General features: G+C 40.5%; 1 protein-coding gene across 2 annotated transcripts in view; it reads left to right on the forward strand.

Annotated features, from left to right (window-relative positions):
• ABLIM1 (actin binding LIM protein 1) overlaps positions 1 to 18,269 on the forward strand; it is a 265,320-nt gene that overhangs the window by 59,773 nt on the left and 187,278 nt on the right. Inside the window, exon 1 of one of the 2 annotated variants that reach the window (XM_033130191.1) lies at positions 3,843 to 3,989. The exons of the other annotated variant lie outside the window; for it this stretch is intronic. Within the exon in view, the coding sequence (XP_032986082.1) occupies positions 3,932 to 3,989 (58 nt within the window). The 5' untranslated portion in view covers positions 3,843 to 3,931. Of the gene's footprint in view, positions 1 to 3,842; positions 3,990 to 18,269 lie in introns of those variants that run through there. 2 annotated transcript variants of the gene reach the window in all.

The raw sequence follows: 18,269 nt of genomic DNA on the forward strand, positions 1-18,269 counted from the left end.
CAATTGCTGTCATAGGTCATAGGTCACGCGATAATTACTGTCAAAATTATAAAAATTCAGACTACAGTAAATCATTATGATTTAACCCCCTGCCCCTCCCCCATACAGTCTTCAGTATTTAGAGTTTTTGTAGAAAGCATTAGCCGCACACTTTGGGTATATTATAACTTTTTGTACTGCTAAACTCATGTTTACCGGTAAAACCCAAAGGCCTAGAGATAGCTTTGGCATCTTCTCCGACTTAATGATGTTTTGTGAGCTGTTTTAATATTCTTGAGGGAGCTTTAACATCCTGGTCATGGTCTCTGATTCAGTCTGTTTGTGCCCACGTCCCAGCTGCCTCTCTCGTTAGTGGAGTGACCTTGGGCAATTTCTGTAACTTCTGTCTGTTTCAGTTGCCTCATCTTTAAGATGGAGATGAAAATGGTACCTGCTTCAAAAGGTTGTGAAACATCAGCGAGGGAGTCTTTGTTCAATGCCCAGAGAGTGCTCTCAGCACATGTGAAGTATGAATAACAATGAGAATGTTCTATATGTAACTTATGAAGCTGAGATATAGAGGGACCATATGTAATAGGTGTTGATATTATCTTGGTAAAGTCCAGACAATTTCATTTCCAGTTAGAAAAATAATTGCATGGGATCTATTTGGGAATCACAAGCAAAAACTCGCTCTCATCGCACACAGATTAGCTATGTGCTGTCAAAGGCCATTTCTAGATTAAGCCACCATCGAGGGTGCTTTCTGTTTAAGTGTGTGGTGAGTTACAAGTTCTTTTAGTTCTTGAAATTGATCTCTCCAGTGGAGTCCCATAGCTGAGCGTGGGGCAGGGCCATTTATCTGGGCTTATAACTGAGTGAATGTCGTTGGAACACAAGTTCAATGGAAGTGGCACATCAGTATGTAATGTTTTTCCTCTGCCTGTCTAGTTAGGGTCTAGGTCCTTCTATCTTACTGGATATGACCTTTTAAGAAATTTAGTTTTCATTTTTCCCAATGGTATCCTTTTTCTTACAGAATTCAATTTGCTTGAAGTTTCTGTCTCTTCTGCTTAGTTTAAAGGAAGAGGCCAGGGCTCTGTGCATGTTTTGTTACTGATACCTGCTATTTTTCACTCTCAGCCTTGTCGTAAATGACATCATGGTAGGCTTTGTCTCCTATTCTGTAATTGCAAAGCAGACCTAGGCCAGGTCCTTTAACGCAATCTCTTGTACGATACACTGTGTGCCTAAGAACATGTGGCATCTGTGTTCCCGGGGTATGGAACATCACGGGGACCAGACACTACTTGCAAATACAGCCAGGCACAGTGGCCTATGGTGACCATCCGAATTACAGAACTAACTGTTGCCAGGCAGAATTGTCCTCCATATACATTCAGTGTGGCATTGAAACTTGAAGAGACAGAAACTTGAAGAGCAGAAGAGACAGAAACTTGAATCAAATTCCGTAAGAAAAATGATTCCTTTAGCAAAGATAAAAATTAAATATCTTAAAAGGTCATATTCAATAAGGAAGAAGAATTTAGACCCTAAATGGAATATTCCTAAATTTATCTGACTCTAAGCTTTCTCATCTCTGACACTAAGTACATTATCTCTAAAATCCCTTCTTTCTTAGAACAGCATTTTCCAAACTGCTTTGTGGTAAGTTCGTATTTGTGCTGCGGTTGGGAGTTTGCTGGTCGAATTTGGAAAATGCTCCTTCCTTTATTCTTCTCTTAAAGAGTTACAGAGACATGCATAATGATGTCTCTGACAAGTCCATGGTTAAGAAACCTGTTTAACAATGTAGTAACATTGCATCAAGCATTTCTCAAGTGTAGGCGAATATGCAATTTAAAGCATTTTTTATTTATTAATTTTGCTGACTGACAGTTGCTTTCCTGGGAAGAGTTCTGAGTTATGTGGTTTGGGAAATACTTCTTCAGGTTCCTAAGATGATTGAGTTACCTAAGGTGAAGAGCACAGAATAGTATCTCTGATTTTCAAATGACATTGTTGAAGTACCCTTGCCATTTAATGAGGCAATAGTTGTTTTTAAGCAGTTGGTTTCTGGAGTCTAGTAAATCGCCGATCTAATTATCTCTGGCCCAACTAACAGAAGTCAAATTTGGACAATCATGACTAGGAGGGAACTGCTTTATTGGCTAACTATTCAAAAAGTCAGCTTCAATACTGGATTGGCTCCGCCCATCTTTCCTCTGGGCCGACTTGCCTTGTAAAAGGCAGGGAACTGATGCAAGTTGCTTTTAAACTAGAATTTTGTATTAGACCCAGAAAATAGCTACAGCACTACACGTGGTTTCTTCTTCCACCTTTCATTTAACATCCAGTATGAATCATAATCTGAGATTTCAAGGGAGTAGGAAAAACTAGCATCCATGACATTCAAAATGAAGGCTAATGGAAATAAGAAAATACAGCTATAAAAGACTTCTGTTCCATCCTTACGGTAAGAATCCTGAGACACTAACAAAAAAAACCATTAGGGCTAAAACGGAATCACTGTCATGAGATTGCTGGGCATTAGGTGTAATCAGAAGATTTCAGTAGATGCAACGCCTTTTGGGCGCAGCGAGCATATGACAGCTCTGTACATGCCAAGCATTTTATCAATGAGCACTCCAGTTGTGATCCTTTGTCTGGCGCCTGGTGCTTCAGCCAAGTCAGGAGGACGTTATCAGGAGCAGAAACTTCCAGGCAGTGGCCTGGACTAGAGAAAGGGAGGATGGGTGACCCATGCGTCTGGCTATCCCCAGAGCCATTTCAAAGCAAAACAAAAAGAGCCATCTAGATGGGAAGAGAGTAAGCCGGGAATGTTCGATTAATCAAACTTTATGTTTAAACCGTGTGATCACATAGTCTTTGCTTTCAATGGGTAGATTATGGGCCTCGTATTACATTCAGATCTCAGAATGGGTGCTGGGTTTATGTCTTTATTGCAGGAATTAAATGCCCTACCGTCACACTTAAAACAATTATGCCAGTTTCCTTCTACCTCTTCGCCAATACATGTAGCTGATGCTAGGGAGATTTGTGCGAAGTGTCTCTTCCCATTTAAACTGTGTCTTGATAATGTTTCTAATTTGCAAAAGCCCCGGTGTTCAAAAATAACTGGGAGAAAAGTTGCACTGTGGGGGGCCGGTAATCCAAGCTGGCATCAGGGCATTACTAACTAAAGGAAAAAAATGCCTCTTTCCTGAGCCTTTCCGGATGAGGTCATTGTTTTCAGACCGCCTGTACCTAATATAAAAGGGCTCAAAGTCCAAGACTTGAGCTGTTTGTCAGGGAACAACGTCCAAAGCCGTGACAAATAGCCAGGCCGATAGTAAAAGAAGCCTCCCCAAGTTATTCTATTTTTATTATATCCTAGTACTAAAAAACAAGAAAAAGCCCATCTGGTGAGACGGTAATTCATTAAGTGAAAAGAGGAGGCAGAAGGCTTAGGAAAATCGATCCTTTTCTTTCTTTCTCTCATATGTTTGAGTTATTATGAAAAGACAGTGACCAAAATCTGGATTCTGGATTGTGCAGAGTGGAGGAGAATCCCAGGAACGTTCTGGGTGTGTTTTAATAGTGGCTTCCTAAAAAGGCCAGTTTTCTGCAGGTATGCTCTCCGGGAGCTAATGTGTTCTTAAGAGTGGTCTTTAGAATTGGTAGGAGACAGAGTGGGGGAAGAGAATAAGAGTTTGAGGCTTCTGTACAGGAGGAAGGACCTAGAATCACACAGGAAAGTCCTCATTCTTCCGGAGCTGGCTATGGCACACCCTCTGGGTGGTGGCACACCCCTCTCCCGAGTCCAACTCAGCCCACAAACTCCTGGGAGGAAAGCCAGGGCCTGAGCCTTTCTTTTAGGAGTGGATGCAGTCCTACGTGTGTCAGCTATCTAGTGAAGAAACCCTGACTTCTCAGAATTTTGTGCCTGGCAATGACCTGGGAACCGACTGAGCTCATGGACCCTCATCACGTGGTCGAACACAACCAAGGTCTGACTGTCCATTTGGGGAACTCGGTCTGTGTGCTGTCAGACATGGACCATGTTGTTAAAGATGGGGAACGATGCGGGGACTTTTCAATTGGTAACAATTGTTCTATGCTTATTATATGCTAACATGTTAACGCCTAATCTGTTTATGTGCATAACATGTTTGTACAGAATGCATATCTTACATATCAACATATTTATAGAAACCATTAATATAATAGGATTTAAAAATCGATGTGACTATTTTGTGGCAGGAGTGGAGCTAAATTAAATCAAATTAAATTCCGGTAGGTCGGCACTTTACAAGGAGTCTCAGTGACTGTGGGGAATCCCTGTGATTTTCTGCTCATGTGCTCTTTTGCTTTCATTCTCCACTTCCATGGCAGTGCCTGTGTTAACAGCTTTGAGATGAATGCTTCCTCCTTACGATGTGGTTTTTGTCTCCTTGGGTGGGGCAGGCTGGGAACTTTGTTTGGATTTGGTTTCAGTTCTAGAATGCGTCCCCTACAGTTGTGTCTGATGGCAAAGTCCGTTCCCTGGTGAGGCTGGCTTCAGGAGTGGTCCCCTGCATCCTGTTCTGCTCCCCAGAGACCAGCAGCCAACACCACAGTGTCACAGGTAGCCCAACACAATCCTGCCAGCTGTTCCATTGAAACCTGCAGACTGTGTGGATTCATGCTGTTCCTTTTGATATCAGACCCCGTCAGATAAGCGATTGTAACTTATTTTGGCTTCTGGAGAGTCAGCTGGCGGGTCCTTCCATGTAAGGCAGATACGCTTTTAACCCTCCCGCCTTCACTTCCGAGCGCCTTTTCTTCTCAGTTTACCAGGGCCTGCAGTGAGCTCAGGTTTGCTTTCCTACCCAGGACAGGTAGAACTGGGAGCCTAGGTACGCTACACTTCACATGTTCACACTTGTGGAGAGGTACAAAGGAATTGGAGCTTGGCACACTCAGTAACTGATGAATAATTCATGGTGGCTTCTTGGGCCGTAACATTTTCTCCTGTAAAGGAACATTATTTTGAAAGGCAATGCTGATTGAAAAATCTGGAAGTGTGCTTTTGTATTTATTGATCTGCCTCAGTCATTCACTGGGAAGACAGAAGTTGACAAAGGTCAGGATAATAAAATTTAAAGCTGACTATGGCCCCTGTGTGGGCAATAAGCCAAGAACTCTGCCCCGCCTTCTTCCTCTCCTGTTCTTTCTAAAGTGTAACATCACCTGATGTTGACAAAAAGCCTCTAAAGTTTTTGGACACTCTCGGGGCTCTCCTGGAAGATAGACTCGGAATTGTAATGATAGCGCTCTGCGTATTAATTAGTATTAATGTGTTACTGATATTTACAGTTGGAAACTATGATTTGATGGCTTTTCCTAACTGAAAGGGGTTTTAGAGATAAAATCAAAATATCTGAAGATGTCTGTATGTCTCTACTTGAATAAATTTGAAATCCTGTTTTCCTTACACTGTAAATAGAGTAGATTTTAGTTTTGATTTCCAGGAAATATGGAACAGGTTTGGGGAAATCTTACATGACAGAGAGATTATAAGTAAACAGAGTAAGTCGTGTATCATGTTTTATATATATATATATATATATATATATATATATATTTTTTTTTTTTTTTTTTTTTTTTTTTTTTTTTAAGTGAGCCAAGTGGAAACACAAATTTCATTTCTCCATTTTTTACTACTATCCTCTTTTCGTCTCCATGGAGTATTTTTAAGGTATTTGGAATCTTTCCACCTGCAGCCAGCTGGAACCACAGAAAATGCATACCTGGAACACTCAACAGTTGACTTGACTCTCAGTCATAATTAAATTGGAATTTGGCAAATTACTCTGAGGTTTTAAAATAGGTACACCTTATGTTTGAAACATAAGGGGTTTACTCTGCATTGTTTTAAAAGTACACTCCATGGGGAACATTGACAATATAGTTTAATTACTTTTTTTTAATAGAAGAATATTTTGAAAGGAAGTATAATGAATAAGTTTGACAGTGTTTAAATTGGTCTCTGATTCTTGTAGCTGAGTCCATGATGCTTTAAAACAAGAATGCTTTCACTGGCTCCTGTATCCCTTGTTAATAAGATCCATCCTCCTGTCCTTTATCTCCTGGCACACCTTGAGGGCATTAGCTAGTTAGGTGACTGTTGATATCAGACTTTGATATATGGATATACTAGCATCTGCTCTAAAAGGTACACTGAGAGCTAATGTTTGCATACAATTAGTACTAACTTAGGCATCTGAGATATCCAGCCTTCTAGTCCTTTACATTAAAATCTAACTGCTGAGATGTACTTCTCCATCATTAATATACTTTAAAGGGTGGAGTGATAGTTAGGATGTTAATTCAGAATATTGGAATTTAGCAAGACTTATCTCTAAAAACCATTTATTTCCAAAAAAGAAAACATGCCACATGCTGATGATTAACACTCCTTTTAGGTTTCGTGTGAGAGGACAGCATGCTGGGCAGGTTTTTCTGCTTTAACAGGCAAGCACAGCTGCCATTGCAAATGAGCTCTGCTAAGGTCAGTGACCAGTGGGGCAATTAGAACATGACATTTCCAGGGACATGCCCAAGCATTGGGAGCAGACCCCAGGAGCACTGAACATTGGGTTTGCAGAGAACAGTTAAGGATAGCATGGGCCTTAACTATGAGAGTGCCAGTTTGCTTCTCCCCTCCCCCATGGTCCATGTTCACAGGCTCCCCAGGCTTGTGACCACACCAGGGGACCTTGAAGATCTTCACAGAACAGAAACTCCCCAGGCTTGGTGTTCCTCTCCTTTAAATGGGGTGGGAACCATACCTCATGCTGACGTGTGCATTGAAGTGATTTAGAGAGTTAGAAGGGGACGAGGGATACACAGTGCTCCTGGGAAAAGGCCGCCATGTTTGCATAGTGGTATTATTTTGTGGGAAGCACATCTCTATGGACTATTTTCAAATGGTTTAAATTGTCCGTGCTCCCGTTTTTTTCACATGTAAGATGTTTCTAGCTATATGAACACTCAGGGGCACATACAGCTTCATGAATTTAATTAGCCGTTTACTTTTGGGGCTCTTGGCCTCACCCATGGCTTTATTTACTTACTTATATATTTATGTGTTTAACTTTACAGGCATTCTCACTGTAATAGTCTGTCTCTAACTGGGAGCTTCCTCAGGGAGGGTGTGCTCACGTGTCAGAGCCCTCCCTGGGTTTGGCATTGGAGCGGCTCATTAACGTTCTGTTTGTTATCATTAATGGACTAAGTATCTTTCAGTAGGCGGCAGGCACTGAGCTAGATACTGTTCAGAATAAATCTCTGTCGTTTAGAATCTATAGTCTTGGAAGGATCACTGGCATGTGTGTGCCAAAGATGTGCTGGGCAACTAACCAACACGAGAAATTAGTAAGTTCCTGGGCAGGATGAAGAATGGAAGTATTGGAATGTAAGGTGTAAGAACCTGTGGGGGTTGGGATGCTGGCTAGGGAAGGCCTGGGGGTGCCTTGGGATATAAATGACCCCACAGGCTTCCAGGGGCACAATCTGACCGCAGGTCACTTCTCACCACGGCTCCAACATGGGGGCAAGGTGCCTCTGGGCCTCAGGTACCATCTCTGCTCCTTCCTCATTGCCAGAGACACCCGGGATTGGGGATTTATTTTCCCCTTGCTAAAATGACTATTTGGTGAACTTCCAAGTTCTGTGTTCTAATATAAATGTATAATTATGGACTTGCAGAAGGAAAATGTGTTCCTTTTGGACACAATGTTAAATAAGCTCTTGAGAGGTTTCATTCATCTCTAGGCTTGGATACCTACTAGCTGTGGAATGTTGAGCAAGTGCCTTAGTTTCTCCAAGCCTCAGTTTCCACATCTATAAAATGGAGCTAATAGTAGTACCTGCTTAATAAGATTGTGAGGATTAAATGAGGGTGTCTGTAAACCCCATGGCACAGTGCCTCGTACGTGGTAATGAACAGGTTATATAATTAGCAATTATAGTTCCACCTGAGAAATCCAGATGCTTCCAAATTAGTTATATTGTTGCATAGTGCTTTGGAATCCAAGGCCTTGGTTCTAGTTTGGTTATTTTATTTTAATGTGTGTGTTTTATTTATTTTTAATTACACAAATCATAGAAGAATAAACTTTTGTTGTAAAAATTTCAAATAGCTTATGAAAGGCAGAAAGTTTCCCTGGACCGCCATCCAAACCTGGGGCTAATTACTCTTGGTTTCATGTATTCATTTTATTTTCATCAGTGTGATGCATGTTCCTAGTTCTAAAGGTCAAATAATGTCTTCTCCCATGAATGGGAGACAAAGGAATGAGAGCCAAGGAGTCTAGAGTTTTCCTGGCCTGACTTCTATAATGGCTGAAACTGTGGCATTTCTGTTACAGAATGTGGCTTTTCTAAGTGAGACTTTCTACCTTTTTATTTTTTACGGCTGAATAAACTTGCAATCAATTAAAGGTTTAAAATATTTATGACTTGACCTGTTTGGAAGAGATAATTAATAGTACTCGAGAGAGGTCTGGTAATCCCCTAAAACAAGAGTCAACAAACTTTTTCTATAAAGAGCCAAGGGTAAAATTTTAGGTTTTACTGAATATGAGACCCAGGTCATTACTGCTCCTGTTTCTCCCTTTCTCCTTTCCTCCCTCCCCCCACTTTCTTTCCAATCCTTTAAAAAGGAAGGAAAAAATGAAATAGGACCATTTGTGACAACATGGATGGATCTTGAGAGTATAATGCCAAGCGAAATAAGTCAGACAGAAAAAGTAGAGAACCATATGATTTCACTGATATGTGGTATATAAACCGAAAACAACAAAAGAACAAGACAAACAACTGAAAGAACAAAAACTCATAGACATAGACAATAGTTTAGGGGTTACCAGAGGGTGAGCGGGGCTCCAGAAGAGGGTAAACGGGGTCTAATATATGGTGATGGAAAGAGAACTGACTCTGCGGGGGTGAACACACAATGTGAGATATAGATAATGTATTACAGAATTGTACACCTGAAATCTATGTAACTTTACTAACAATTGTCTCCCCAATAAACTTTAATTTAAAGAAAAAAAATAAAAATAAAAAGGAAGGAAGGATATCAATGAATCAATCAATCAATCACAACCACCCTTAGCTTGGAGTAAGACAGAAATGGTCTGTGGACCATAGTTTGCTGACTCCTGCCCTAGAATTGTAGAGGAGCAATGAGTATGGAATGAATAGTCACATAAAAATAATTCCATTGCTTGAGATCACTGATAATTCCCTTTTCCTGGCTTAATCATCCACCAGAGTGTAGGGGCCATGAAGGAAGAAACTATCTAACCGTTAATCACTGTATGTCAACATCGTTCTTGTACCGTGCCTGACACATGGTTGACTTTATTAAATGAAAAAGTCAAATGTTATTGTAAGGCTCAGTTAGATAATAGGCAGTCCCTTGACCCCTCCCTCCCTGTTTTTAGTGCAGCTCTTTGTTCATTTATTTCAATGGTTTCTTCTGATACATGACACATGATTTTTAAAGGTATAGCATGCCATTTCTAGACTTTGCGTTTTAGAGATTATCTATTGTGAAGAATGTTGAAAAGTTACATCCTAAGCTTTCTTTGTAGTAAGTCAATAGATAATGTCTATGAGATTAAAAAAATATCAAGAGATGGCCATGTAGGCATCTTATTTAGAGAGATGGAGTTTAGTATCAGAATAAACAGCTAAAACAAGTTGAAAGAGGTGGCCTCCTCTTTCGTAGAGGAGGCCATCTCCACATACAGGGAGAGGGACTAGAGATCCTCCAGGTTGGCACAGCACCTCATGTCATCTTCAGCTGGTGATGGTCGGTGAGGGTTAGTCTCCTGGCAGGGAGAAGAAAGGGCGGGGAAGTGGAGGCTTCCCTTTTTCCCATCTTCCTGTTCACCATCTCATCCTTTATTCCTCACTTCAGCCGTACCTGGTGCCTCCTACATCTGGCCTTTCCCTACATCCCACAGGTTGACATCTCCCCTTCAGGTTAAGGTTAAGCTTTTTCTTCTTTGCTTTTGTCATTCATTCACTTTCTAGCTTCCAAAACTGTGTTGACATCTCTTGCTCTGTTTGAGGTTTTGTGAAGGCACAGAGATAAACACATGTTCACAGCACCATGTTTCACCAGAAGCTCAAAGTTTCTGTAGGTTTTGGCACTCAGTTACTGTCTTATACTCTATCTCCATTTTATTTCATCTCCTACAATAGAATAATAAATTCACTGATAGTAGAAGCTATGATTTTTATATCTTTCGGAGATCTCAGTAATGAACAGATGGTGGGTACTCACTAAATTCTTACTGAAACTTGATTTCTTCTGATATTTGGCTGACAGGGGACATTTATGTACATTACCTTTAAGGGTATAGTCCCATAAAAATATGTCACTAAAAATATGTTGCAACTTTTTATTGTCCCCTTTTATATTCCAAGGAAACATATTAATGGTATTTCCAGACAAGGTACTCTTTGAAATGAACCATTTCAAAGTTCTGAAGCTTAAAACAACAATCATTTTTCATGAGTTCTGCAGGGTTTTCTGGAGGTCGGCTGCTTTAGGCTGAACTGGTGGGCCATTTGATGGGCTTACTCATGTTTGGGGATCACTCTGTTCCCCACATCTGTCATCCTCCTCTTGGGACCATCAGGGTGTCCCAACCATGTCCCCATCATGGTGAAATGAAGCAGAAAGACAAGAGAGCAAGCAGAAACGCGCACGATCTCTCGAGGCCTAAACTCAGAACTACCACACTGTCACTTCCTGCTTAGTGTATAGACCCAAGCAAATCACCTGATGAAGCCCAGGCTCAAAATGGGAGGGTGTTGTAAGGTCACACGGCAAAGGGCTCAGGAACAAGGACGGGTGATAAGTTAGGGCCACTGATGCAATCTGCCATAGCTTCTATGCCGTGGGAGTAGCGTCAGCATGAATGAACGATTATTGAAATTCACTGAAATAAAAGTCTTATGTCCAGTCAGCCTGACATTTTTTGTTTTTGATTAAAAAACTAAAAGACAATTCTGACCCTCAGGGACCTCAATAATCATACTCGAGGAAGCGATCTACAGATAAAACCAATGAATACGAAGCTTATAGAGGAAAAAACTACAAAATAGAAGATTTGAATACTTTGTGTGACTAGCCTAAAGCAAGCTTTTTTTCCATAAAGAACAAGATAGTAAATATTTTAGCTTTTGTGAACCAAATGGTATCTGTTGCAGCTATTCAACTGTGATTGTAGCACAAAAGCAGCCATAGATAATACATAATTGAATGGATATGACTGTGTTCCATTAAAACTTATTTATGAAGCCAGACAGCAGGCATTAGTTTATAGACCACTGGCCTAAACTATTGAAAGAAATAAAAAAGAGTCAGCTATGGAAGACTTTTTGAAAAAGGAACAATGGTGTCAAAGGCAAGAAAGATTAGTTTAGCTTACCAAGATATGTTTTAGAGATGAAATCAGAAAAAACTGTATGATCACTTAATAGATAAATTTTCCAACAGGTTAACATGGTTCAGTAAGAATGAAAACTCATTGCTCTTCAAAAGTAGTACTTGCTACAAATTATTTCTGCTTGTGAAAAGCCTGTTTGAAAACATATTTACTAAGAATGTTCATGTTTTTGCTTAGCTGGGGAATGAGGAAAAAAAGGCTTGGAAATATAATGAAAGAAATGAAATGAAATGAAATGAAATATAATTAAAATGATTTGCTTTTCTGCCACTTAAAAATTTTTATTTAACTGACGTGACCTGGATTTGTGTAAAGGAACTAAAGGGATTAGTAGGGATGATTTATTTTTAATGAATAAGAAACAATATGCAGGATTCAAGTGGGTATTTTTCCACCTCAGTTGTAGTTCACTTAGATTTTACCTAGCGATCTTCATGTTTTTCCCCAAATTTGAAAACAGAAAGAAACTCAAAATACTGTTAGAAAGCAAAGCATTTTTTTGCTCACAATCTTTACTACCTGTTAATTACAGTCAGCATGTCATCAGGGACCTGCCCATCGACAGATTTCTGCTGATTTAATCCAGATACTGAAGAATTTAGAGTGTAGCTTTAGGAAAGAAGGAAAGGAGGAATGTCCCTTGGATTAAGAGTCTCAATTCTATCCAAAGTTTCTTAAAGCTTCATATTTTTCTCAGGGTTTTTTTCTTGGTTTTTCTCTCCTGGTGGAGATGTCAAAATACACACAAAAAAAGGGGGTCTGAAAGGCATTGTTTTATTTCCCTCATTTCACTATTCTTTACCGAGCTCTTGCTTTGCACTAGTCACTGTGCTAGGGGATACAACAGGAAAATGACAGCTATGCTTCTTCTCTTTGTGGTGCGCAGGGACCAGCAGCCACTGTAGCCAACAAACCACAGTGTGTCAGTGTGCCAGGGGTCCCAGAGGGAGGGAACCAGTGTGCTTGGAAGGAAGAGGATTTTCCCCAAGGTAACTAAACTCCCTCCTGATTTTACGTACATATAATTAAAACAAAACTGCACCATGAATGGGCTTAGAATTCTCCATTCCTAGTCACGATACCTGAGGTTAGCAATAAAATTAAAAGGAATTCTTGGGAGGTGTTACAAACACAATAATTTGAAATCCCCTGACTTTCGTGGACAAATGCCATTTCCCAGGTAACATAATCACATAAATCCACTTTCCCTGATTACCTTACATTTTCTTTTCATTTGTGATGTTTTCTTCTTTTTTGGGGAAGTTCTCCTCCCTCTATTTCAGTTCATTTCCTTTCTTACTGTTATGTGTTGAGTTGTGTGCCTGCAAAAGATGCTGTGGTCCTAACCCTCAGTGCCTGTGAATGTCACCGTATCTGGATGTAGGGTCCTTGCTGATGACCAAGTTAAGACAAGCTCATTAGTGCGGGCCCTAATTCAACATGAATGGTGGAAAAGGGGAAGTTTGGACACAGAGACAGACACACACAGAGGGGAAATGATGTGAACACTCAGGGAGAGAACCAGCTATATAAGCCAAGGAACACCTGACACTACCAGAGGCGAGGAGAGAGGCCTGGAACAGATATTCCCTCTCATCTCTCAGAAGGAACCATCCCTGCTGTCACCTTGACCTCAGACTTCCAGCCTCCACAACTGTGAGGCAATACATTTCTGTTTTTTAAGCAAACCAATTTGTGGTCCTTTATTAAGGCAGTTCCAGGAAATGAAAACATTTATCTAATGCATAAAGTAGTTGTAAGCATGCCAGGCGTTAATGTATGCAAATAAATGCGAAGAATAGTGGCTGTCTCATAGTATTATTTAATTACAGTGTGGGTTTCAGCCTGGGAGTCACCAACAGGGGACCATTTACCAATGATGACAGCTCTTCAGTGACTGTGGTTACCTGGGTACCTGTGGAACTCAGGGAACATCTAGTTATCACCAAGCAGATAAAGAGGACTTGCCACCATCATGTGAGAGCCATGGAAAGAGCTGTGTGTTCACATAACAAGAGAACCCTAGGGAGGGATTAAGCCCAGAAGAAATCAAGTGAGGGATCTGCTAAGAAACTGCCTAAGCTCCAGCCTTCCAATAAACTTGCTGATGTTCTGTCTCTTTATGGAAAAGAACAGTTTACTTGCAGTCTCTGTGTGGCTCTCAGAGCATTCATGTCAATTTCTGAGTTTGAAGGTTTTAACAGTTTGTTGTTTTTCTCCCTCTTTCACTTCCACAGTAACATTAAAAATAACAATAATTAAGAAAGCTACAATTTTTTGAGTGCTGATTCTGTGGCTTGCGCATATACCAAGTCTTTGCATGCCAGATTATTTTAGATTATCTTCTTCAATGGTCTCAACACCTCTGGGAAGGAGACACTATTACCCATTTTACAAAGGAGAAAACTGGAGCTTACAGAAGGGTCTTGCCCAATATCAGGGCAGATTCAGACCTTGAACCCAAATCTGATTGCAAAGTTTTTCCTCTTACTGCCTCTTGGCAACCTTGACACAAAGTGGCTAATACAATGAGAAGATTTTTATAGTTAAAATGTACGTTTAAAATACCAACTACTCAACTTATTCTTAAGGACTGAGACCCAAGGTGTATACAGAAGGTCCCCCATAAGGCCATGGTTTGCTAACCAGCTCATCTGCTTTACCTTTTTAATTGTTTTCCTCTGAATACATTTGCCTGAATTTTTTGCTTGTAATGCCCTTTGTAATACATTTTTAGAAACCACTCTAGGGATTTAATCTTTAATGAAAATAAAAAAGAATCCAATAAGTAATTATTAAACACCTCCTACAGGCCATAGTGGCTAGGTAACTAGGAAAACAATGGATATGGTCCCTGCTCTTTGGGTGCTCCTTACAGGTTTGGGGGAGGACAGATGTTATACAGACAGTTGTAATCATAACTTTGGTGTCGTGAGAAAGTATACAATGTAATAAGAGAATTTCATTGAGGCCATCCTAGAAAGCCTCATAGAGGAGGTGACCTTTCGGCTGGTGCCTATTTGATAAATAGGAGTGAACATGGCAGTGAGGGGAGCCATACAGACTGCCTGGCAGAGGAAAGAGGGTGTATGAGGTCCCTGACATGGGACCCAAGTTCAGCACATTCAAGGAGCTGGAAGGAGGCCACCATGATTACAGCATAATGAGTGAGGATGAAGGCTACAGGGAATAAGGTAGGGATGCTTGTCAGTGCTGCGGTAAGAATTTTGGATTATATTGTCTAAAGTCTAAATATTGAAGGATTGATGTACAAATAATGTGGGAAAGATTTTTTCATGAAAAACACAATTGCAGGGTCAGCCCGGTGGCTCAGGTGGTTGGAGCGCCGTGCTCCTAACGTCGAGGTCGCCAATTTGATTCCCACATGGGCCAGTGAGCTGCACCCTTACAGCTAAGATTGTGAACAATGGCTCTCCCTGGAGCTGGGCTGCCGTGAGCAGCCGGAGGTTGGCGTGAGCTGCCGTGGGCTACCGTGTGCTGCCAGGAGTGACCGGCAACCATCGTGAGCGGCCGGCAGCCAGTGAGAGCTGCTGTGAGCAGCTGACCAATGACCAACGACCGACCGCCTCAGCCAGGAGGAGCGCAAGGCTCATAGTACCAGCATGGGCCAGGGAGCTGTGTCCTACACAACTAGACTGAGAAACAACGGCTTGAACCGGAGTGGGGGTGGGAAGGGTGGAAGAAGGGGGGAAAAATGGTTGCAAGTAAATCTGAATGGCAGGGTGGTGTTGATGGAAACATTTTTGAAAAATAGAGAAATGAAAGACAGTAGAGTATAGAAATAGTCCCACACACATATTGTCATTTGACTTACAACAAAGGTGCCACTGCAATTCAATGCAGAAAGGATGGACTTTTCATTAAATGATGCTGGAGCCATTGGCTATCCATGTGGGGAGTGGACGGAGGGGGAGTGAACCTGGATCCCTATCTCAAACCATTTACAAAAATTAATTTGAGATGGAACATAAAAGTGAAAGCAATCAAGCTTCTGGGAAAAACATAGGAGAATATCTTCATAACCATAAATGAAACAAAGATTTTTTTCCAAAAGAACCAAAAGAAGCACTTGCTGTTAAAAAAAAAAAAAGTTGTTGCTAAATTGAATTTTATTAAAATTAGGAATCCATACTTCACAAATCCATACTTCTCACTGAGAAACAGTGAGGATATCACTTCACAAAAGAGAATATCCCACCAATAAGCATGTAAAAATTGTCTCATCATCATTGGTCATAATCAAAATGCAACTTAAAACCCCAATGAGACACCATTATTATCTATTGGAATGGCTAGAATGAAAAGGACTGGTAATACTAACTATTGGTGAGGTTGTGGAACAACTGGAATTCTCCTACGTCGCTAGTGGCGATATAAAGTAAACTAATCACTTTGGAAAAGTGTTTGGCAGTAACTTCAGAAGTTAAGATACATCTACTCTACCTCAGTACGAAATATGATCAAGAAAAGGGAGTGTGTATGTCTGCTAATGGACTTGTACAATAATCGCAGATTTATTCATAATAGCCCCAGATTGGAAAAACTCCAATGTCCCCAAACAGGAGAATGGGTAAATTAGTTGTGGAATATTCTTTCAATGGAATATTACCCCCCCCCCCAAAATAAAACCAAAAACAAACAACAGAAACACTACTGATACAGTAACATGGATGAATTGAACATGCTGACTGAAAAGAACCAAACATGGAAGAGCACATAGTGTATGAATTGTCTTGAGGTTCAAAAGCTAGCAAAACTGATCCACTCTGCTCATCAGAATAAGGGTTACCTAGAGGGAGGGTTATGCAATATTGACTGGGTGCAAAGGAACCTTCTGGCGTGTTAAGAATGTTCTAGATCTTGGAACGGCTGGATGACTCAGTTGATTAGAGCCCGAGCTCTGAACAACAGGGTTGCCGGTTCGATTCCCACATGGGCCAGTGAGCTGTGCCCTCCACAACTAGATTGAAGACAACGAGCTGCCGCTGAGTTTCCGGAGGGACAGCTAGATGGCTCAGTTGGTTAGAATGCGAGCTCTCAACAACAGGGTTGCCGGTTCAATTCCCACATGGAATGGTGGGCTGCCCCCCTGCAACTAAGATTGAAAATGGCGACTGGACTTGGAGCTGAGCTGCGCCCTCCACAACTAGATTGAAGGACAACAACTTGGAACTGATAGGCCCTGAAGAAACACACTGTTCCCCAATATTCCCCAATAAAAAATAAATTTAAAAAAAAGAGTGTTCTAGATCTTGATCGGGGAGGTGGTCACTGGTTGTACACATGTAAAAATTCACTGCGCCATATACTCGAGATTTGTGAACTTTACTGCATGTAAGATATATTTCAATAAAAAAATTTATATTAAAAATTAATGCAATAAGTTTGAACGGCCCAGGTGAAAGTTTTGATAAACGAGAGTTATAAATTGCATATGTAATATGATCTAAACTACATAAAAGATTTCATGGAAAAAATCTGAAAGAAAATATACTGAAGAATTAACAGTGGTTCATGGATGGTAGGCTTGTGTAATTTCCATTTCTTTATAGTTTTCAGGGTTTCTCGAATTTTCTCTAATGAAATATATCACTTCAATATCAGAAAATAAAATGGAAGAAACTGTAGCTAAGAAGATATTTGATATAACTTGACCCTCCATTAGAAATCCAGTTTGAAAATTTGGGGATAAAGTAGCAATTCAGAAAGGAGCAGATTCATAGGGTTGTGAGTTAGAGAAGGCTCCATAGAGCAGTAAACACAAGAGAAGCGGGGACAGCATTTAGGGAAGGGAGTCTTTGAAAGCAGGGATGAGGGTTAGTCAGTTCACCTTGTGTGATGTTTCCTGGGCCTGTGTTCCTCAGCCTAAATTGATCTGACTTTGTTTCCACCCGCTTCACAGATTCTGTGGTCCTTCAAGTATGTAGGTGCTTTGTCTTCAACTCTAACAAGACTTTTTCAAAGCCATTTGTAATTTTTATTCTTAAAAAAAGCTCTTCTCATATCCTTTTATATTTTCAGGCATCACCGTTTACTCTGTTCTCTATTTTGAGGATGCATTCCCCGCCCCCACCTTCCCCACCCCCCGCTGTTTCTCCATATGCCAATGTGAGTTGAAAAATTAATTGTGCCAAGCTATTCTCTCCTCCTGAAAAATAAATAAAAGGACACCCCCACACACACACATACACACGGAGCTCCAAAGGATCCATCTGTCCTGTTGAAGACATCCACCACCCACTTCATCCTGGTACAGGCTATTTTTGTTTACTTTGTCTTGAGAGCTCCTATATTGGAAGCCTTTAAAGAGCATTTTGGTTTCCATCAGAAAATAAAAAGCAAAGCATTTTGTTCTTCTGTTTTATACCGATTGCACGGCTGTGTGCAAAGAAATGCTCAATAAATGCTGATTGAATTGCATTTGTACAGATCACTGTCCATACCACATTCAGAGTTTTCTGGGCACATTTTCACTGATGGGTGCACACTTGAAATTATGAAGTAGGTTGTGGAAGGGGTAATATTCTTTAGAATTCAATGTTTTTCTGAATCTGTTCTCTGCAAAACCTATATCCTTTCAGTGACTTTAATTACTACATTTTCACATTTTGTTTGTTGAATTGACAGCTCTGTGATTTGTTGTTGTTTTTAACTGCTTCTTTTCTTGGCAGGGTAAGTAATAGTATTATGCTGTTACTGGAAATTCCAATCAATAAAATGTATGTGTCTTTAATTAGAATGCTAGGAAGTACTGCT

The sequence above is a fragment of the Rhinolophus ferrumequinum genome, chromosome 16 (assembly GCF_004115265.2).
Source record: "Rhinolophus ferrumequinum isolate MPI-CBG mRhiFer1 chromosome 16, mRhiFer1_v1.p, whole genome shotgun sequence".
Taxonomy (NCBI): Eukaryota; Metazoa; Chordata; class Mammalia; order Chiroptera; family Rhinolophidae; genus Rhinolophus; species Rhinolophus ferrumequinum.